Source organism: Rhodofomes roseus (genome assembly GCF_022264815.1).
Source record: "Rhodofomes roseus strain CIRM-BRFM 1785 chromosome Unknown C8Q71scaffold_2, whole genome shotgun sequence".
Classification (NCBI taxonomy): domain Eukaryota; kingdom Fungi; phylum Basidiomycota; class Agaricomycetes; order Polyporales; family Fomitopsidaceae; genus Rhodofomes; species Rhodofomes roseus.
Genome location: NW_025952958.1, coordinates 659,166 through 680,127, shown reverse-complemented (window position 1 = coordinate 680,127; position 20,962 = coordinate 659,166). Strand labels below are relative to the sequence as shown.

General features: G+C 56.4%; 8 protein-coding genes across 8 annotated transcripts; 2 read left to right on the top strand and 6 right to left on the bottom strand.

The window, feature by feature from the left end:
* Positions 1–251: 251 nt before the first annotated feature.
* On the bottom strand, positions 252–1,428 carry C8Q71DRAFT_209255 (DUF1264-domain-containing protein). The gene is made up of 2 exons (XM_047917035.1): positions 1,136–1,428; positions 252–1,075 (listed from the first exon to the last, which is right to left on the bottom strand). Exons 1-2 carry the CDS (start codon positions 1,258–1,260, stop codon positions 490–492), a joined length of 711 nt encoding a protein of 236 aa, XP_047783624.1. The 5' UTR covers positions 1,261–1,428; the 3' UTR covers positions 252–489.
* Positions 1,429–1,991: 563 nt separating this feature from the next.
* Positions 1,992–4,037, top strand: C8Q71DRAFT_876571 (uncharacterized protein). Its single transcript, XM_047928412.1, has 6 exons — positions 1,992–2,306; positions 2,360–2,515; positions 2,569–2,647; positions 2,706–2,814; positions 2,875–2,894; positions 2,949–4,037. Exons 1-6 carry the CDS (start codon positions 2,082–2,084, stop codon positions 3,638–3,640), a joined length of 1,281 nt encoding a protein of 426 aa, XP_047783623.1. The 5' UTR covers positions 1,992–2,081; the 3' UTR covers positions 3,641–4,037.
* A 686-nt stretch (positions 4,038–4,723) lies between these two features.
* On the bottom strand, positions 4,724–6,413 carry C8Q71DRAFT_733480 (uncharacterized protein). The gene is made up of 4 exons (XM_047922337.1): positions 6,212–6,413; positions 5,496–6,157; positions 4,947–5,468; positions 4,724–4,855 (listed from the first exon to the last, which is right to left on the bottom strand). Exons 2-4 carry the CDS (start codon positions 6,047–6,049, stop codon positions 4,777–4,779), a joined length of 1,155 nt encoding a protein of 384 aa, XP_047783622.1. The 5' UTR covers positions 6,050–6,157; positions 6,212–6,413; the 3' UTR covers positions 4,724–4,776.
* A 3,388-nt stretch (positions 6,414–9,801) lies between these two features.
* On the bottom strand, positions 9,802–12,162 carry C8Q71DRAFT_209165 (Alpha/beta hydrolase family-domain-containing protein). Its single transcript, XM_047917033.1, has 8 exons — positions 11,966–12,162; positions 11,312–11,842; positions 11,103–11,244; positions 10,858–11,047; positions 10,637–10,792; positions 10,448–10,583; positions 10,083–10,365; positions 9,802–10,021 (listed from the first exon to the last, which is right to left on the bottom strand). Exons 1-8 carry the CDS (start codon positions 12,056–12,058, stop codon positions 9,963–9,965), a joined length of 1,590 nt encoding a protein of 529 aa, XP_047783621.1. The 5' UTR covers positions 12,059–12,162; the 3' UTR covers positions 9,802–9,962.
* Positions 12,163–12,582: 420 nt separating this feature from the next.
* C8Q71DRAFT_209172 (uncharacterized protein) lies at positions 12,583–14,768 on the bottom strand. The gene is made up of 9 exons (XM_047917034.1): positions 14,665–14,768; positions 14,094–14,614; positions 13,895–14,039; positions 13,651–13,840; positions 13,443–13,598; positions 13,256–13,391; positions 13,083–13,195; positions 12,904–13,013; positions 12,583–12,837 (listed from the first exon to the last, which is right to left on the bottom strand). Exons 2-9 carry the CDS (start codon positions 14,529–14,531, stop codon positions 12,779–12,781), a joined length of 1,347 nt encoding a protein of 448 aa, XP_047783620.1. The 5' UTR covers positions 14,532–14,614; positions 14,665–14,768; the 3' UTR covers positions 12,583–12,778.
* A 507-nt stretch (positions 14,769–15,275) lies between these two features.
* C8Q71DRAFT_733447 (Alpha/Beta hydrolase protein) lies at positions 15,276–17,519 on the bottom strand. Its single transcript, XM_047922336.1, has 8 exons — positions 17,248–17,519; positions 16,721–17,189; positions 16,519–16,660; positions 16,284–16,473; positions 16,067–16,222; positions 15,878–16,013; positions 15,552–15,828; positions 15,276–15,491 (listed from the first exon to the last, which is right to left on the bottom strand). The coding sequence occupies exons 2-8, from the start codon at positions 17,168–17,170 to the stop codon at positions 15,433–15,435; spliced, it is 1,410 nt and encodes a 469-aa protein (XP_047783619.1). The 5' UTR covers positions 17,171–17,189; positions 17,248–17,519; the 3' UTR covers positions 15,276–15,432.
* Positions 17,520–17,528: 9 nt separating this feature from the next.
* Positions 17,529–18,700, top strand: C8Q71DRAFT_208998 (HIT-like domain-containing protein). Its single transcript, XM_047917032.1, has 3 exons — positions 17,529–17,921; positions 17,976–18,129; positions 18,230–18,700. The coding sequence occupies exons 1-3, from the start codon at positions 17,566–17,568 to the stop codon at positions 18,506–18,508; spliced, it is 789 nt and encodes a 262-aa protein (XP_047783618.1). The 5' UTR covers positions 17,529–17,565; the 3' UTR covers positions 18,509–18,700.
* C8Q71DRAFT_208883 (putative oxidoreductase C terminal-domain-containing protein) lies at positions 18,253–20,917 on the bottom strand. The gene is made up of 10 exons (XM_047917029.1): positions 20,555–20,917; positions 20,245–20,312; positions 20,149–20,191; positions 19,721–20,095; positions 19,516–19,659; positions 19,271–19,465; positions 19,103–19,207; positions 18,944–19,046; positions 18,816–18,891; positions 18,253–18,756 (listed from the first exon to the last, which is right to left on the bottom strand). Exons 1-10 carry the CDS (start codon positions 20,701–20,703, stop codon positions 18,680–18,682), a joined length of 1,335 nt encoding a protein of 444 aa, XP_047783617.1. The 5' UTR covers positions 20,704–20,917; the 3' UTR covers positions 18,253–18,679.
* Positions 20,918–20,962: the final 45 nt, after the last annotated feature.

Sequence of the window (20,962 nt, the reverse complement as noted above, 5' to 3'; positions counted from 1 at the left end):
AGGGAGCCTTCTCCTGGATCTTCGGGTACTGAAAGTAGCGGCACCTGTGTGATTGACTCCTTGTCATGTAAGTATCCCGGGACAGCACACAAGCAGCTGTCCGGCCGCGCTACCGAAGTTTGCATCCGATATTTGAGCTTTATCCCTCATCGTGGCCTCCTCGCCTATGCGGAAAACCCGGAAGGTCTACCGGAGGAGCGTCGAACGTGGTCTTCTACCTAGCGGCCAGCGGAGGACGCTTCACACCTTTCCCTACGCTTGGATTGGAGTTTGAGTGTTGAACGTTTGAACACTTGCGCCTTGCCTTCGGTATCTTGCACATATTCTGACTTCGCTCGGACAGCATGGGCAAGCGTGGATACGGAATGCTTGTGATCCATGCGCGGCGCAGTGTCTTGGGGTGCACCATCGCCTGTCCGTTCGCATTACGGTAACGTACATCTCGTCCTGAACTTCACATGTACACGTATGCGCCCCTCTGTCACGCACCTACTTCTGCTCCCCAGGATATGGCTTATAATCGACCTCCTTAGCCTCAAATACGATGCCCTTCTTGGTCTCCTCCCACGCATCCGCCTCCTCCCTCTTCTCATACGGGGGCAAGTATCCCTTCCTGAGCTCGCGCTTCCGCGCAGTGTCCATGCCCGAGCGCTCGTCGCGCGCCTTGACCATCTCGGGGGGCGGGCCCTGGCCGTCGGCGGTGTACGAGACCATGAGCTGGGGCGGGCCAAGGGGGAGGTCGGGGTGGGCGTCGACCTGCCAGGTGTGGATGGTCTTGCCGTACGTGCGCTGGATCTCGAGGATCGCGGGCTGCTCCGCGAGGTCGGTCACGGCGCCGTTAAGGGGCGCGCGCGCGTGCATCTGCAGGAGGCCGCTCTCGACCTCGTACTTGTGCGAGTGCCAGAGCGGCTTCTCGGCGGCGGGGAGCCCGTCGAAGAGCGTCTCGGAGACGATGTACTCGATGCCGATGAGCTTGGCGGAGGGCGAGTCGGAGTCGTAGATGATGCATTGGTGGAAGTCGGGCGAGAGGTGCGTGCAGTAGTGGTGCGCCTCGAGGTGCCGGGTGCGGTCGTGGCTGGGATTCAGCGAGGGCCGTGCTGAGTGCGGGGTACATATATGCGCGAGTGGCACTCACGAGTAGACGTGGAAGGCACAGAGGTGCTGGTGGATAGCGTTGATGGGCTTGAAGGTCATCATGGCGGTGCCCGCGGCGCTGTACGGCGCGGAGTGGTAGAGCGAGTGCTTTGTGTCGGTGTCCATGTCGGCTGACTGTATGCGGTGTGGTCGGCGGGCAGACTACGTCGGAGGCATGGCCTGCGGGGGGCTGAAATAGTGGTGAGGAAGCTTCAGCCACCGGCCATGACGTCGCACAGACATCATCCTGGGCGTGGACGCAGCGGCAGCCGCTTGTCCAGAATAGGTCGCGGGCATTTGCGTAGTGGCAGGGGGAGCCGTGGGGGTATAGCAGACCTGGGGTACACTGCGTGTCGTGACTCTGCCAGACCCCGCTCAGAGCCGCGGGAACTTATCGCGCAGAGGAAGCGCGTCGCCCTCGTGGCTCGCGGGCTTCGTCTGGGGGAGGGAGCATATGGCGCAGCAGGCGGAGGCAGGAGGAGGAGATCTCCAATTTAGCCACCTGAGTTGGCAGCTCACCGCAGACGCCCGCCGCATCACGCTCGTCCTTTGCCCGATCGCGCTTGAGGCGCATCTACCGCAACGCTCGCCAGCCACTTGGCCAGCCATGTGCTGGACAGACCCGCTCACGCTTGTCCCCTCGCACATTTCCACCACCACGCCGCCCTCCGCGTGCGCGCCCGCATCTTGTCATGTTCTCGCCGCCCACCCCGCGGCGCATCGCGCAAATACCAGGGCATGTGTGACTTTTTCTCTTCGACACTAGAACTTTGCCAGAAGATCTCCTTGCGCCGTCTGCATCGCTTCCTGCGCACCCGGTGCCCATCCCTACCATGCGCATCAAGACACCACAGCACTCCCTATATAGCCCCGTCCACCCTCTCGCGGCCGCTCACGGATGTTTCATCCCCTCCCCGTGTGCGCCGTCCCGGCCAGCCTGACCAGCCATGGCAGATAACCCAGAGGTCTCCCAGCTCATCCCGATCAACCTTGCCACCGTTTGCATCGAGAGCTTCCTCTACGGCATCTTCTTCGTCCTCTATGCCTCCTCCACCTACCTCCTCGTCCGCCAGGGGAGAGCAAAAGCGGCGGCGGAGCACGGCAGCGCCAACTCGGTCTACAGGGCACCCATGTTCATCGCGGCACAAATCGTCTTCCTCACAGTGACTGGTGTGAGTTATTGCTACCACGCCATCGTTCGCGTGACACTGACGATCACCTCAAGCACTGGGTACTCACCGTCTATCGGCTCTTCCAAGCCTTTGTCAACTTCCGCGGCGGAACCGCACCGCTGCTCTACTATGCCAACATCGCACTCGCCACCGAAGTCGCTAAATCCGCTCTTTTGGTCGCAACTGTTCTTGTATCCGATGCAATGATCGTACGGCAGCTGTCAGTCTATCCGTCCTCCGAGTGATTCATCCATTCCTCCAGATATACCGTCTATATATCATCTGGGGCTACAACAAGGCGATCGTTGTCCTCCCAATCCTCACCTGGTTCGGCTTGATCGGTGGGCATTCCCCGTCAGACGTCGCCCGTATACGAGGTGCTAACACCGCGAATATCAGCCGTCGGTGCGGGCGTCTGCTGGCGCTTCTCCCAATACAAGATCGGCGACAATGTCTACGACGGTCCGATCGGACGCTGGGTGACTGCCGACTGTTTCTTCACCCTTGCGTACGTGTACCTCCTTGCCCACCTATAAGTTCCCTCGCTGACACCGCCCCTCCCCCACAGCACGAACGTGTACTGTACCGGTACGTCCCCGCCCTCCATGATCCTCACGAGACAGCACCTGACATCCCTTCCAGTCTGCATCTCCTACCGCGTCTTCCGCACACGCTTCCGCTCCCGGAAGCACCCCTCGCTCGCCTCGCCGAACCTCCTCTCCGCGCTCGCGATCCTCGTCGAGTCCGCCGCGCTGCACACCGCGTGGAACGCGCTCTTCCTCGGCGCCTTCCAGCGCGCGTCCACCCTCCAGTTCACCGCGATCGACGTCTGGTCGCCCGTCGCCGGCACCGCGTTCATGCTCATCAACCTCCGCGTCGCCCTCGGCTGGGCACAGCGCGCGCACCCCACCGCCGCCTCCTCCTTCGTCGCGGGCACCGCGTCCACCCTCGCGCGCCCCCTCAGCGACGCAGGGAACACGAACATGAACTGGAACTGGAACTCGAAGCGCGCCTCGTACCCGTACGGCGCCCCCGCGCCCGTGCAGCCCCCGCCCGGCGCGCACAGCCCGCGCGCGTACCGCAGCGAGTGGGGCCAGACGCGCGCGCCCGACTCGCAGCGCGTGTCGCGTGGCGCGGGCTACGGCGCGGACCCGTGGCAGGACCAGCCGTGGGTCGTCCAGGCGCCGCACCCGTACGCCGCCGCCGCGGGGAACGCGCGCGCAGCTGTGCGCGTCCCGCTCGCGGTGAATGTGACGAGGGTCGTGGACCGCGTGGATGATCGGGGCTCGTCGCTCGAGGAGAAGTCGGGCTGGGCCGCGGGCGAGGCGGTGTAGGTAGAAGGGGTGTGGTGAGTTATATTGTTGTAGAGTACTTTGTCGTGGGTCCGGGTGTGGAGCCTAGCCGGTAGACGTTGAATTGTTGTGATACTACTTAGTCGGGGTGTGCGCTGCCCGAAGATACAAATGGATTGGAATGCATACATGCACGGCGCCATGATACTGTATCGGTGTCCGCAGGCTGAGTTTGCGGAACTGAAACAATCATCGTGAGTCTCAAAGCCTATGAACTATCAACGCCTGAAAGCCAAGTTCACAGCGTCGCCGCAGGAGACAGGACCTGCTGGAGCTCCTGCTGGACCCCGTCTGCTTCCAGGCGATCTTCCATTGGCTCAACCGAGACAAGCAAGTACTACTGCTTAGCTTTCTTCATGAAATTGGAGTACTAGGAGTATAAGCCTTGAAGCTCGATGGAAGCAAAGAATTAACAAAAGGAGGTTCACCAGGTACGCATCGCTCGACCTCGCTACGTCCACTTCCGCTCATCCTCAGGCTCGCTCTTGCAGCGATTCACGCCGCAATTCCTCCTGGTGCGTCTGGGGTACTTTGCAGGGACACCGGGGCTCGTCACATCCCTGGTACCTGCTCGCAGGCTTTGTCCACCGCTGCGTGGCAAGCTTCTCGAGTGCACCGTCGGTGTGATCGAACGCAGGTAAGTTCAGCATATGTACTCGTCATGAGCTCCCTTGACATTTCTTCGTCTACCATTTTACAGAGCAAACCGTGCTAGTGTACAAGCCGTGCCCATTAAGCTCAGTAGTCTAATACTGTGACATTCACCGTGCAGTATTGTCGCAAAAGCTGCATATCTAATACCGCATACGCCCGATATGATACGACCATACGCAGGGTTTGTAGCGCACCCTCCATGCTCATGAGCCGCACAGCTCTCGTCAGCGCATGCGCAGCCCTCGGGACCTGTTCGTCAAAGTCTTCCGCCAAGGCCCACGTGCCTTTGATCTCCAAGGTTTGCAGCGCAGCCAAGCGGGGCCGCACATATGTCACACTTTGACCGCGTGTTGTGTCTGACGCGCAGAGGGCGGCAAAGCATGAGTACAGGCTTCTGTTGACCTCGCGGAGATGCAGCGTCCGCAGCCCAGGCATGCATTCGAAGAGGCTAACCCAATGATCAATTAGGTAAAAGTCTCTGGGCTCGATAACCAATGAGTCAACGGCGCCGAACAGGGAGATGTCCCTATTTGCTTGCATAAAGTGAGTGAAGTGCTCGCGTGCTTCCTCCTCCCTGCTCCCGTTGTCCAGCATAATGCTCAACGCCGGTTTTGGGGTTCGCGGGGACTTGTAGTCGAACAGGTCTTCGACAGAATGCGTATATCCGGTGATAACTATGGTCCCGCTATTGGCTATCCACAGGGTGCGCATGGAGGACAGGGTTCGAATGGCGGCACGATGGGGCAGATACTCAAGGCGGGCGAGATGCACTTTCAGATTGGCGGTCTCAGGGAGGCAAAGGTGTGTAAGGAGACAGCCAGTGACCCTGGACTGCTGCCAGTCTATGTCTACAACCTGTAGAGAGGGCAGCAACACATCCCTGTCCGTACGGGCAGGGGCACGGGGCTGAGGTGCAGGCAAACGTGGCAATGCCGGGTGACTGTGAAGCTTCAGGGTCTTGAGGTCAGGACAATGTTCTAGGATGTCAAACAAAGTGTCCATCTCGGTGATTGGAATAACCTGCCCCAGGAGGATGAGGTGCTGCAGGTTTCGCAGGATGATAGACTCGGCAATGAGTGGCAGGGACACATGTGAGAGATGGATGGAGTGCAAAGAAGGGGTATGTCCGCCGAACAGACCATGCGGCTGGAGTGTCAATGCGGGAGGATGCTCGTGTGGATAAGGATCAACCTCCAGCCTGATCTCCTCAAGCAGCGGGGCAGCCATGCGCGAAACGCGGGGTAGGAAGGTTCGTATGATGTCGTGGTACGGGTCCTGTGCTTCTATGTGCAATGTCCGGACGCGATGCTGGTGAGACTGGAGAATCTCGATGCAGTCGTCCACACGAGTGCCCCTGAGGCACATGATAGTGACATCAAGAGGATATGATTTTGATCGGCGTAGATATTCTTCGATGCGACTAGGAGGCTCGTCGTCGTATGCATCAAAGTCGCTCGGGCGGTTAATCTGCAACGTTCTCCAAAGCCTGGCAGCGTCAAGGGCCACCGTACGCCAATGCCTACAGACATGGGTCACACAGTTGAGTCGAGAGATATCCCGACAACGATCGGATGACGGCGGGGTCGCGTGCCAAAATATTTCAGCGAGAAGCTCGGTCGGGACGCGGTTGATATGGACGGAAGAGTTCCGCAGGGTCCGCAGTTTTTTCATAAACGCGTTGGCCCGTAGCACGTACTCCTGCACCTGCCGTAGAGCGTCATCCATAGCAGGATGCATGACCTCGCTCGGCACCTCGTCCGAGCTCAGGCTGGCGAGGAGCTCGGTACAGACTTGTTCCCGACCTGGATCGGGTCCGTAGCTCTGTGCAATTGCAAGGTTCAAGCTGCAGATAGTGCTCAGTTAGGGATCGTGACATGACAAGGGATGGGGGCAGACCTGAGTAACGACTCAGATGGACGCGTACGGGAGCCACTGCTGCCATCGGGAGCTGACATCCTCATTATGTCGTTCGAATTGATAGGGAGACAAAGATAGGACTGGCAGTACTTGGTGTGATATCCTCCGAAGTAGGGTGAACTCGAACTTACAGGCAAAACAGTTGGTTCTGTCCGGTCTGTACGCGGCGAAGGCTCCCGTCTACCTTCAGCCTAGGCTATCGGAGGGCTCGAGGGTTGACAGATAACAGTGTTCGCAGGAGTTCGTGAAAGCGAGCTACGCGACAGCGCTGCAAATCGATCGATGCCAGCAGTGCTAAGTACGAGTCAACGGCGCGAATGCAAGATGCAGTTCGTTCGAGGCGGCCTGCGTCCAACCGGCACGTGGATGAGGATGTTTCCCAGGAGGTGCGGCGACTCGGACGGGCGACTCACTAGGTACATCGCGAGTACTATGAATTTCGCGTAAAGCTTTGTACGGACTTTATATAGCCCAAAAGACTCGGAACGCCTGAATTATTATGGTGTAGACTATAAAGCTGTGCATGTGCTCTATAATAGCGCAATTTAAAGGGCCGTGAAGACAGAAATGTTAACGAAGCTTAACGAGGTGCGCAAGTGAATGCGGGGCGGTTGAAGCGTGTAAATTTACCACTTCGCGACAAGCCGTATAATTGTATCCACTTTCACAACAGCTCAGAATAGAACACATAGCACACTCTGAGCCATCCGATGCGCGAGCTCACACAGCTTGCAGTAGAGATGGGCAAGATGACATCATGATTCTGGTGAGCAAATCTTGTATGCTACCGTGATATAACACAAGGATCACTACAATACAGAAGTCATACAGTGGCCGTTACTACGGATGAACTGCTATAGCCTCTGGACGGGCGACGTAGCCTCAGCACCTAGTAGGATACATCGCCGGAACAACAGGCACGCCGACGCCCTCGCGGAGAAGACGAAACGCACCTTTCATGAGTCAGAGAACGATGCCAGAATATGGCTCTTGCAAATGCAGGACCCGCGGTTCTGTCTTCCGCAGAGAAAGGGATGATCAGATGTATTGGAAATATACGTTGATCGTAGCACATTATGTGCAGCCGCCAATAAGCGAGACACACGCACCAAGAACGCAGCAGTCACGTATAGAACGCCTGAGCAGCATAAGATGCACCAGACATGCAGCACCGCAAGCCAACTTGTTGTGTACAACAGTAAGTTACCAGAGCGCAAGACAAACTCACCAATTAGGCTGTGTGCGCGGATACCGGGAGCTAGGGAGAGGGTGTATTCATGTTCAGATAAGAGTGTACCTTTCATCACTGCCGAGACTGTGTTCACGCGCGTCGCGCACGGTCAAGGTACATGGCACAAGGAAGGGACTTGAAGGGGGCTCACCAACTTGCAGACGGTCTTGACTCGGATAGCCCGCTCTTAAATGTGACGATGAGATCTGCGGAACTAGTGGACAGACGGGTCTCCGACTGAGTCGCTCACGACTCCAGAATTGATCGAGACTAAAGGCTGTGCCTCTAGTATTTCAGTCTGCTAAGCTAGGCCCCACCGGCGCGACGCAACCAGACTCTCCAGGCCCGGAGCCGTCCTATGCCAGAACGTCAAGCATACTCAGCTAACGACTAAGATCCGTGAAAGACTAGAGTCTAAGTCACACTTACAGTGACCATCGTCGCATAGTACTGTATGCACTGCAGTACTATATCGACCTCGGCTAGTAGCTGGCGCCGCTGATCCATGACCGTGACGATGCTGGTATACTGACATCAGTAGGGCTGCTCAATTCTCGCCGCCCGTTCGTCGGTTCGTCGGGCACCTGCCCCGTAAGGCAGGTAGCATCAGATCCGGATCAAGCCCGGCAGATTCCCGACTAATCCAGCCACCGCCTACCGAAAGCGGTAGGACCAACGAGAGAACGAGCTCAGGTCAGCTCACTTCCCGACTGTACATTACTTACGAGGTGTCGGATGTGTACGATACCCACAGAATATTTGAATCTTGCCAATTGCTATGGGATGCATGTACACAGTGTCGAGGGCTCGCTATCAATGGGCTTACATAATCACATAGGCAGTCAGCAGTAACTTTCCGTTAACGTGCGCGTTCACTGCTGTCAGTTCACAGTCTTGAATCTCGTTTCTAATCGGGCTATTAATCTCGTTTTTCTTCCCCTGCCGCTCTCTCATCTGTCCCGACAATAACCTACATTGACTGCTAAAAATGTTATGTAATGCATCTTACATTTACATTCTTTAACTTCGAAATCGCCGTTCACAGCTCTGCGACGGTAAACCAACCAGGACGTGAGCGCTTGAGCGCTTGAGCTCCGAGTCACCCTAGGCTCGTCCTCTGGCTGGTGCAAGGTCGTATCGGTCAGTGCTAATTATCGACGAGTCGTTAAGCGTCATTGTCGGTAGGCGGTGGCTGGATTAGTCGGGAATCTGCCGGGCTTGATCCGGATCTGATGCTACCTGCCTTACGGGGCAGGTGCCCGACGAACCGACGAACGGGCGGCGAGAATTGAGCAGCCCTAGTGGAGGCCCGGCCCGCTTGACTGATTGATTAGTATCCGGCGACAGCGTGACTGACGGCAGGGCTATCGCATTGAGGCTATTAAAAGCACAGGATAGTCTGTGTGCGTAGTGGGCCGCAAAGACAGATGAGTCGACGAGAGGCTGCGTGTAGTACGACAGACTCGACTTGGGCTCGACCGACGCATACCTAACTAGGAAGGTTGGCGCTTTGAACGGCTGCGTCGCGTGACCTGCTAAGTCCGAATACAGCTCATCTGGCTTGAAAGCTGAAATGCACGCCATTTAGTACTACTGCTAATACGTATGAGGTCTATGTACGAGCCCTGCATTCGGACTCTGAGCTTACCGGCCCTTTCTACATCTGTTCAGAATCACACAAAGATCATCTGACCGAGTGTAGCTCTGTAGCATTTTTACAAAGCCATTATATTATATTATATTCCGCCATTATATCTGCGCCCATTTATGTGGCGCGAAAGTCGATCTTACGAGCGCCCGAGTCTCCCGATGTACAACATCGCAAGTCCAACCTGATAGCCCTCGGGATCTCTGCCTGCAGCAAATCCGCAGGACAGGCTGCAGGTGTGCTATGGCTGCAGGTGTGCTAATGTATGTATGTAGTCTAGACCGCAACGAACGGACGAGTCTCGATCTCTCGTCGCGGCCACAGGGTACGTGTACTACCGCCGGGGGTTGTTCGTCTGCTTTCGCGATGTCTCCCCTCTCTGTCCCCTCAGTACTCAGTCGCCGCCGGATCAGCCTGAGGGCAGCCTCCCGAACAATGAAATTTCTTCAGCGTACGCTTCGCACTAAGACGTCGCAGTGACCGTTCAATTCAGTGCTATTATGACCAAGGCTTCATCGACGCGATCGTATGAGTCGACAACCTGTATCGTCTGCACATGTAGTTCAGCCCAGAGAGCAGAGTCACCGGGCTAAAAGATATTGTCCTCTACATCCGGTGGGCAGATTTGCATCGAAGCACCCCGCCGAGGAATCCAACGAGACACTAAACGAGGCGGACTAGTCCTGGCAGTGGCATAGCATCAATCAAATCTAGCTGGTTGGTCAGGGTACGAACAAGGACTCCGACATATAATCATGCCCCTGAAACAACATTTAGATGGGCCATCTTCAGAACCAAGAGTCGACGCGTCCAACAATTGGTGTTGGTAGTACTAGAATATAGCGTCCCGCGCCTCAGAGCCTCGACCCCGATGACCCGTACTTACGCTGCAAGAAGCTTTGTATCTCCTGGCCTACGAGTCATTGCGTACGTCAATTGTATGTTACACAAGAGCTCTCTCTGAAGAGACTCACCCAGCTCTCTTGGTGTCTCCTGCACAATCAGGTGTCCCGCACTAGGAAAGATGATATTGGAGGAATTCATCGGTCGTCTCCACACGGTCATCTCGCGGATACCGTCTTCCCTGCAGATCACATTGAGCACGTGTACTAAAGTTCTGCTTTTTGACCACTGGTGTACTGACCTCTGCCTCTGCTTACCCGGGACAATAAAGCGAAGCTCGACCCGCTCGTCCAGTTCATCGAGAAGATCCCATGTCTCGCACATGGTCAAGACGTCCGAGAAACCCAATGCTTCCTGTTGCATTGCGTACGGAGACGATAAATATTAGTCCACTAGACGTGCAATGTACCCGGCACAGCTGGCAGGCCTCGCGCACCTGAACAGGGGGTGTCTTCAACTTGATGGCACCGTCTCGGTCTTCATACAAAGCGTATTCCACGTAGTTGTCGAAGACTTCCGGGTCCCACGTCTGGAAGAAGGTCGATGCGCGAATGACGTTACGGGCGTTTTCGCTGGGGACAGCATCAGCGTCCGGAAGACTGATTGACTGCGGTCTGTAACATACCGAGATGGCCATATGCTCTCGCGCTTCAATGCGTTCACAATATAGGGAAAGGCACGTTCGTCAACGACAGGCCCGGAGCATGGATGAGGTACGATAGCAGGCTCGACGAGGATGAGGGAAGAAAACAGCGCAGGAACATCAATCGCAGCCCGAGCGCTGCAGCAGAGGAGTGAGTGGCACTCAAATGCCGACGGACATTGAGAGGTCTCAGCCATACTCACATCGAACAACCGCCAAGAGAATGGCCTACACCAACAACCATCCGCTTCCGGAGGCCGTGAAGTCGCCGTTGACGTGCAGTAGCATCTGGAAGTCGGGCGAGATGAGTAGGGAGAACGGAAGTGGAGGAGTGCTCAGGCATATAGTGTAGCATGAATTGTAGTATGTCGCGTGCATTGTCCCGGCAATCAACTGCGTCTTTCATTAATCCTTCGACAGATTGTCTAATAGCTCCACGCAATCTTACATATGCTGCCCAGATCTTGCTTGTTGACTAGGAAGGCGTCACCGTGGTTGACGGCCTCCCAGGCCCATACTTCGTCCACGAGAGGCTGAAAATCGGATTGTCGCTGCGCTTCCACGAGATGAGATATCATGGGCTCCCAACTCTACAATACTGGAGTATCAGCGTGTATACGGGAATAGACGTTGACCATTGGCTCTCAGCCAGCGCACCTCCTTGGGAAACCCGTTGGCGGGGAGAAGTAAGAGCGTCACACCCTTACGCGCATCGTTCCCTATGATTTCTCGCCTCACATAGCGATTGAGACAAACCCAAGGCGGTTTGATGCTGTTTGACTCCGGGAGTTCTCCGTTCCATTGCCTCTGTCGCATCGAGATGACCAGATTAGCAGCCTCTATGGCAGTTGCATCCCGCTTGTCTTTGTCTGCAGACGGCAGAGGTGCATCCGGTAGAGCCGCGTCTGGGCTTGACCTAGGGAGAGCGGCGGGTACAAGATGTGTTGTCAGCAGGAAGGATGACTCAGAAAAGGTTCGGGGAAGGGAAGGAAGATCCGGCAGAGCGGCTGGGTCCTGAACACCATCCAGCATTGGAAGTAGTTCCCTGATTCTTCGCGGACAACGGCGACCAGACCAAGTCCTAGGCAGTGATAGTCGGGAGCCCGTCGTGCCGTCCATGCCGCCGTTGGATGTATTGAGGTGTTGTCTATATAGGTGTTCGGTGCCAATGCCAATGCCAACGTCAACCTAAACACCAATAGCGCAGATTGAGTTTCCTGGGGCAACGTACGCCGGGAAACTCCGACCTACCTGCGAGAAAGGGACTCCAGTGAACACCTTCGAGTATCTGTGTCCCAGCTACGGACGTACATATACCATCCTCGAGCACAGCTTCGGCCGTTCAACTTTCCCGACGGCGTCATATTCACTCACGAACGCGTCGAAGGAGGGTCGCGGCGCCATCTGGCGCGCGCCGGCCGGGCTTCAGAAAGACCTCAGTTCCGAAGCAGAGAACCGAGCTCAGCTGACTTCGACCAAGTTCCAGTCACCAGTCGTTGAAGGCGCAGGATGAACCGATAGCGTACAGGAGCGCGGCCGAGCGCTGCCACTGGCACTGTCATGTCAGTTCCTCGTCGGTCCGATCTGGCGCCGCGTCTTGTCACGATCCCGTGATGCTGGTATCACGTCGGGTCACGCCCTCGAAGAACTCAGCGGTTCGCGCCTTCCTGTCAACCCCTGAACGGAGGGGAGTAGATAAGCAAAACCGGGTCTTGCGCATAGTAATGACGACCACGGGTCAGCGCTTCAGCAGGCACTTCAGGACGTCACGAATCTGGGCAGCAAACAGCAACTCTACCTGATCTTGGCTTAATGAGCCATTGCAGTGGTGTTGCGTTGCGACGTATCCTCCATAACATCCCGACGCCGCGAGTAGTTGAGATATCTCTGGCCTGAGCCGATTTGCTTACCTTCGTGCCATTTGAATAAGGGTTGGGACGGAGGTCGGCCGCCTCCACCCACCGGTATTGAAGACAAGTACCGACGCAACGATGGTTCGTCATCAGCACACCCGCTGTGTGCTCAGCCTGTGACTTTTCTTCTAATCGCGCTTGTCCCAGGTCGTAACGCTGACTTCATTGTCATATAGATATCGCACATTGCCGGTGTTTCGGATAAACAACATCAAAGTTTTGAATGCAGTGGGTTGGACTTGTGCTCGATGAAGGAGAAGATTTCTTTGCCTGAGAACAGGTGGACGAATGGAGTTCGTGATCGTTTTCCAAATCACGGTCATTATGAGCACGAACCTAACTCTTCAGGTGCTTCCATTACAATCAGATGGCCTGCCTGGGAGAATACGACGTTGGAGCTGTTGGCTGGCCGTCGCCACGAAGTCGTTTCTCTGAACCACTCCTCTCTGTCAAACGCATGAGCAGAGCGGAGTCAGCAACCTGGGAGTCATGAGATATCTCGATTTAGACTTCACCCCTTCCCAATCTTCCCAGCAAGGATCCATCGTAGTTCGACGCGCTCGTCGAGATCATCAATCAAGTCCCATGTTTCGTACATAGTCAACATATCCGTGTAGGTCATGGCCTCCTGCACAAGCATACCGTCTTATCAGCGTAGAACCTAGCAAGCGGCAAGATTAGAGCAAACCTGGGTGCTGGGCATCTTCAAAGTGACTCCCCCTCGCGGATCGTCACGTAGGCCGCATTCGACATAAACGGACAATGCGGCCGAGTCCCAAGTAGAGAAGAAAGGCGATGTTGACAGGTCTGCACTCGCTTGCTCTCTAGTAACCCGTTCATGCGTGTTCTGACTCTGCCCGACTGTTCGAACTTACCGAGATGGCCACCGGGACTTTCGTTTGATTGCATACACAAGATAAGGGAATGTCCTTTTGTCGACCAGAGGTCCCGAGCCCGGGTAAGCCACAACGCCCGCCTCTACGAGGATCAATGATGAAAATACTCTCGGTTCCGCAATTGCCAGTCGTGCGCTAGGTCAGAGAGGTCAGCGATATACGGTCATACATACGGCCTCGGACGTACATTGCACATCCTCCAAGTGAGTGGCCTACGCCGACCAGCTGTCGGCCTTCGAATCCGCGCGACTTACGACTTGCAGCGACGCCATCTGATAGTCGTTCGAGGTGGACCGGCAACGGTGCGGAAGACGGCAGTGTCGGTAGATAGTACAAAAGAAATTGCAGTATGTCACGGGCGTTGTCCCTGCCATCGACTGTCTCATCTTGGGTCAGTCTAACAAAGTCGAGCATCATACTGAACTGCCTACACATGCATGCAGCAGCGTTTCTTTCGTTGATCAGGAACGCGTCGCCATGATTCCACGGTTCCCAAGACCATACCTCGTCGATCTGGACCTGGGAAGACGAGTTATTCTGTGCGCGGATCATGTGGGCGATAGTAGGTTCCCAGATCTGTCTAATTGTCAATACCGCTCATCCAGTCTCGTCGAGAATAACGACTCTTACCTCCTTGTGGTAACCATTTGCATGCGCGAGTACGAGTGTCACGCCTTTGCCACCGTCCACGTTGTTGATGTCCCGTCTAACATAGCGATTCACACAAGCCCACAACGGCTTCGTGCTGTTAGGTAGATTCAACTCCCCATCCCAATAGCTATCTCTTATAGCAATCAGCTCCTTCGCAAGTGACACAGCACCGGCATCAGTCGCAACACGCGCTGAAGTCGCTGGGAGAGGAACCTCCGGGGTTGATCGAGGTAAAGCAACAGGCACTAGGTGAGTCGTCAATGTGTACGATGGATCAGAGAACTTCCGTGGAGGGGACGGTAGGGATGGGAGGTTCGAATCATCCGGTATGGCCTCAAGAGGGAGTAGGTCTCTTGGAGGACGAGGACATCGTCGTTGAGCTGGACGCTCAGGTCTAGGAAAAGAGAACGTCTTCATTGCCGCGGACAATCACAGACTCGTTTCGGACTCGTCGTGTGATCTTGTAAAGCCTCTCAAGACTAGACGTTAGTGCATGCAACCTGTACTTCGCTATATCAGACTAGCCTACGCGCTGTCCGTGACGACGCACCTCGAGTGTCGCACAACAATAAGAGGGAATGCGTCCTTCCTGGGGGTTCAGATTGACGAGTAGCTTATGACAGGAAGGCGTCGCACCGAGATCAGCCATTCCGGATCCGTCGGAGTTGAACACGCCCTAGCTGATCACCACGGTCATGCGCTTCGCATAAGCATATGCATTTGAGTCGGGAGAAGCGTGGCTGATACGCCGACATCCCCGCATGCCAGGGTTGTGCCAGGGCAGAAAGATCTGAGGGCGGTGGAAACATTCCGCTACTCCCAATCTCTCCCAATACCTTCAGAAACTCGAAGCCAAACATGCCCATACCAATCATCACGCAGCCTCAAGTTTGCAGATCAACGTGCATTCACAGCACCAGCCGACGTTCGCCGCAGCGGGTCACTGTCAGCTTGCAAGCGAGCTGCGGTGGTCCCACAGATCTAGAGGCACCTGAGGCAACCCGAGGAAGGAGATTAGCATGGCTCGATGTAAACGCTCACCACCGACATACTCACCTTGCAGAACGAAGGGCAAGAGCATCCGCTGCAAGGGTCAACGCTAGAGATCAATGAGGCCTTACATCCCGTCTGCTCCCTTGTGAGCGGTGAGCTCAAGTTAGCCCGCTCTACCACGAAGATAGAAATTATTCTGCTGTTCATACGCGTTTCCATATCCTTTAACACCACAGATAGAGATGTACCAAAATAAGCCCGCCCTCAAATGTTGAGCCCCTCTAGATGCAACTTGATCCCCAGATGGCAAAACGGTCCGGCACCATTACAAGCGCGAAGTGACCGAGCCGTACTGGTTCTGCAAGAACGCATCCAACTCCTCAGCTACCCGTCAACACAGATCAGCTTCACTACGAACTCGACATGCAAGACGCAAAGACATACCGAGCTGCACGGGGGCCTCCTGCGCAATGAGATGACCAGCCTCCTGGATGACTACATTGCTCGCGTTCGCCGGCCTGCGCCACGCGAGCTGCGCGCGGACCCCGCCATCGGTGCGCCGACCGTCAGTGTCGATATACGGTTCGTCAGCGAAGGTCTGCGCTGACGCTTCTGCGTCCTTTCCTGGCAGAATCCATCGCAGCGGGACGCGCGCGTCGAGCGTGTCGATGAGATCCCATGTATCGTACGTCGTCATCACCTCCGTGAAGGTGAGTGCCTCCTGAACCGACGTTGGTAAGTCAGCGAATATAGAGGGGTGAAGGGCGCACCTGGATGCCGGGCATCTTGAGCTTCACGCCGCCTTCAGCGTCCTCGGTCAATCCACACTCGACGTACATGTCGAGCACGTCTGGGTGCCACGTGGAGAAGAACGGGGACGCCAGGAACTTCTCCTTCGCCTCTTGGCTTCGGAGGACTGTCAGAGAAGCATACATGCGCGATCATAGACGTGGACGTACCGGGACGACCAGCGACTCTGGCGCTGTATCGCACCGAGGGTAAGCTTTATGGTCGCCGCGTTGACGAGCGGGCCCTGACGTGGGTAGGGGCGGATGATGGGGTCCACAAGAATCAGGGAACGAAAGAGGGCCTGCTCTGCAATAGCAGCCCGCGAGCTATGCCACCATGGGTCGTGTTAGGTGGGGAGACTAGGGGTGAAGCAGGCCTATGGCTTACAGAGTACCCCCACCAAGCGAGTGCCCGATGCCGACCATCGTCCTTTCACTGAACCCGCGCGATCGTCGTTCACGTGCAATGCTGTCAGTCAATCGAGGAAGGTGAAGCGGGAGCTCGGAGGATGACGCGCGAGAAGGCAAATAATGCAGTAAGAACTGGATGACGTCCCGACTGTTGTCCTGCCAATCGTCTGCTTCAAGTCAGCACACGACAGAGAGTAGTCCGACGACCTTACAGATGCCTCCTAGGTTCTTCTCGTTGACGAGGTAGGAATCCCCGTGGTTAACTGCTTCCCATGCCCATACCTCAGCGATCTGGTACGTCGAGCGAGATGCTTTGTGCTGTTCGAGCAACTGCAGCAAAGCTGGCTCCCAGATCTGAAGCAGCGAGTAGAGAGTGAGGACCGCATCAGCATTCAGTTAAGCCATGTGTCGCACCTCCTTGGGGAACCCATTTGCATGAGCAAACAGTAGAGTGACACCCTTGCTCTCGTCTCCCGGAGAGAGCGCTCTCCGTCTGTAGCGATTCAGGTTGACCCAGAGTGGTTTGCGGCTCCCTGGCTCCTTCAGCTCGCCATTCCACTGTTTGTACCGCACGCCCACGATTTCATCTGCTGTCTTCCGCACCGCCGCCTTCCACTTCTCCTTGTCTGGAGTCCAGGTAGGTAGCGTGACCGGTGGGATGTCTGGGGTCGTCCGCGGGAGAGCAGCAGGCACAAAGTGCGTCGAAAGCACCCAAGACGCGTCGGGAAAGATCCGCGTTCGAGACGGTAGGGTCGGCAGAGGACCCCAGTCCGCCGCATCATCGATGGGGACCAATTGTCTTGGTGTATGCGCGGACTGTCGACCTGGAAGTGTAGCGGGACGCGGGAAAGAGGGGCGAGTCATGGCTGCCACGTTTGCAATACTAACCACACTCGCGTTGGCGACACATAGTATGAGCTCATGAGGGGGTCAGAACGTACCTTCTACCGAGAGTCGGTCACCGTGTGATCAAGCGCAGAAGACAGTGCTTATTGCTCACCTTCGCCGGATGTGAGTGAGTGGTCGCGCGGAAGGCAACAGCATCCTCCTATTCGCAGCTTGTGCCTACGACTGGGAACGTGCTCACGCTCGATAGCAGCAAGGACGGCATAGCTGGCCTTGGACATGAGATTTCGCTCGGACGCGGGGTTTGGCCCTCCCCGGACTCGCCGCAATTATTGCGGGGCTCCAGCCCGCCAACGCGTAATCTCATGACCGACGCGACGCGACGCGTCGATCGTGTCTTGGATTCAACCACGATGGCCCCTCCGACCCTCACAATCCTCCGCAGCTATGCGCAACGCACGGACCCCAGCTCGCTTCCTGCCTCTGTCCTGCTCACCTACACTGAACGTACGCTCACGATATTCGACGCATTTCCAAAGTCGATCTTTCATTTCCTCGTCCTCCCGCGCGTCCTCCCGCCCTTGACTGCACCTGGGCTGGCCAATCTAAAGACCGTCCTGAAAGGGGACAAGGAACGAGCAAAGGAAGTCATTAGATGGCTTGCAGAGGACGCGAAACAGGTCCGGTCGATGATCGAGGACGAGATGATGAAGCGCTACCACTTCAAATGGGACGTCTGGATGGGCTTTCACGCAGTGCCTTCCATGGAGTAGGTCGACGTCTTTGGACCACTGCGAGGTCAGAGTGGCACTGAACTGCTTAGGCATATTCACCTGCACGTCCTCTCAGCAGACCTTTGTTCGCCCGCGATGAAGAACAAGAAGCACTACAATTCCTTCCACCCCGCGCGTGGCTTCTTCATCCCTCTGTCAGATGTACAAGAGTGGGTGGATGCTGAGCCGTCTTATTTCGCTATGGTGGGTATCTCACCAGCTCCGAGTGTAATGTTTCTAGATCGGGACTGTTTTGGCGTGCTCGAGATGACGGCTCTGAAATGCTCCGCTAACCATCGTGCAGATATCCCAACTCAAGCCTAGCCACTACGAGCCGCTTCTGAAGGAGCCACTCGACTGCTGGCGGTGCAACAAGGACTTCAAGGCCATGCCGCTCTTGAAGTCCCATCTACAAGAGGAATGGGATGTACAGGCGAAGCGGGAAAAGGCCAAGCTGGAGAAGAAGCGCAAGCGAACACCTGAGGAACCTAAGGAACATGGAGCGGGCACCGACGTGCACGAAGACGAGCCAGACCAGAAACGACGAGCAAAATCACATTCCGGGTCTCCTTCAGCATCATAGGTTTTCCTTCGGTTGCAGGTTGCGCGTTTCTAGCACCACGACGATGAGCGTTACACGGATTGCATTCTTCTCATGATACATCCAATTACACGGCGATGTATCGCCACCATCTACATGCTTTTGCTCAGTATCACACTTCGGTCGTTATACACTTCGTTCCTCCTGTGTTGTTCACTGCGGCTTCGGCTTGCGGTTGCGCTCCGTCGCCTCTCGGATGGCCCAGGTGAGCTGGTAAGTCCTGCAGGCATCTACGATAGGCAAAGCAATGTCAACGGCAAGAACGAAGTTACAGAACGAGCGAACACACCCTCGAAGGAGCTCAGAATCGTCGAAGTCTCGGGGTCCTCCTCGATGTCCTCGATGTTGTCAATCAACACGGAGATCTACATACCGTCATTAACAGCATTCAACATGACGGGCTCCGGGCATACGCACCTCAGAGAAGAAGGGATCATCGTCGGGGAAGCGATGCGACTCCTCGTGGTCGCTCCCGGGCTTGCGGATGTACAGAACCGGCTGCACGTACGGGTTGACGAGCCTTCGCACGGCGCTGTCAGCATCGATTCCAATGTAGCGACAGTTGTGACAACTCACTTGAGCTGGTAACCGTCCGCGTAAACCTCGAGCTCGCAGCTGTAGTCGTGGCCCTGAAGCGCAACCAGGTGGGTGAAGCTACCTACGGCACCACTCTCGTACTTCCTGCAGGACGCGAGTCCGGTGAGATCCAAAGGTGTAGGACGAGACAGCGCAAGCATATCTCACCAGGTCGCGGAGGTGACACGCGGGATACGGTTCTCTTGCGGGATAGCAGTCTCGTCGACGACCATCTTCGAGAGGTGACCGGCGTTCTCGTCCCACTCGAGCGAGTGCGCCTGGACAGTGTCCATGTCGACCTCTCCGCCGAAGTAGCGCGAGAGATCGCAGAAGTGTGTGCCCTGCTCGACGATGGGGCCAGCGCTGCAGATCGCGTTAGCGCACATCTTTGGAATCGCGAGGGGTAGGCGTACCTCTTCGACTTGTCCCACCAGTCTGGCTTCGCGATGGCCTCGTACGCGCAGGCGTAGCGCGCGATGGTGGCCATGACGGTGAGGTTGTTCTCATGGATAATCTGCTTCATCATCTGCACGGCCTTGAGGTACCTCAGCATGTACCTGTCATGGCCAAACAATCAGCGTGCCCTTCCCAGTGAATGCTAAACACAAGAAGACGAACCCGACCGAGCAGACTGTCTGGCTGTCGGTAATAGCCTTGGACACCTTGAACGCCTCCTCGATCTCGCTCGACGGACCGGTCGCGGCCGGCTTCTCCACGAACAGGGCGACGCCCGGGAAGTGCTTGAGGACCTGGAGCTCGATGTCGCGCCCGGACTGAGTGGTGCCGCGGAACATGGGCGGGCTGCCGACGACGACCGCGCGGGGCATGTCCTTGCGGGTCATGTTCTTGACGAAGTCCTCGAGCGTCTTGAACACGCGCGTGTGTTCGTACGCGGAGCGCACGAACGTATCGCACTTCTTCTGGAGCACCGCCGTCGCGCGCTCGACGGCAGGGTCGATCAACGCGACGACCTTGAGGCGCGGACCGAGTTTGCTGCGAGGAGCGGGTGAGCGTCACGCTATGGCTAGTTCGGGGAGCCAACCAACTGTTCGAAACGGAAGGAGTGGTTCCAGGGGCCTTCGTCGGAGCCTGTGGGGGTGTATCAGCTATCTGAATGCGACAGGATGTTGTGCTGTGCGTACCGAACATGATGTTCCCCGCTCCAACGAACAGGACGTTGAAATCATCGGGACCAGCGAGGTGCGACGTCCTGCGATACCAGGCATCGGCGTCAGTAAATATCCATCTCCATAACACAGGGTTCGACTAGCGAGAAGAGCCTGAGCTTCTTGTTTCTGTCTACCCCGGGTTGTGTTCCGCAAACTGCGATCTGCGATGGCAGGGCAGAATAGAAACCCCGTAATGAGGAGGGCAGTGATCGCCCAAGGCCTCGGTAGCGATGATCTCCAGAATAGCAACAGACGAGGCTTAGCAGAGGAAGGCGTACTCAACTTGTCCATGGGCACCAGCCTCGACGGGTCGATCGAGGGACGGCGGGAGGACATCTCAGACTGCCTCCTTTCGAGGACAGAGGCGCGCCGGCTGGTCATGCCAATGACCGGGGAGTCGAGGATGGCGGCAGAGGGGCGGCGGGAGGCCATGCTGGTCGTGGGTCGCAGGATGTGAGAGGGGGCGGGGTGAGGGTGAGAGCAGGAAGCAAAGTAGCAGCCCGCGCCTGTGAGGAGACTGGTGTGGTAGCTTATATCCCCAGATGATGGAGATAAGATTCAGGGTGATTGGGACGGAGTGTTCTGTACGTCGACGGGCGATCCACCTGGAGCATGGGACGCGTCGGAGTGTGATGCGGGTGGGTATGTAGCAATGCAAGTACTCGTGTCCCCAGCAGCGCATTCCTCAGCC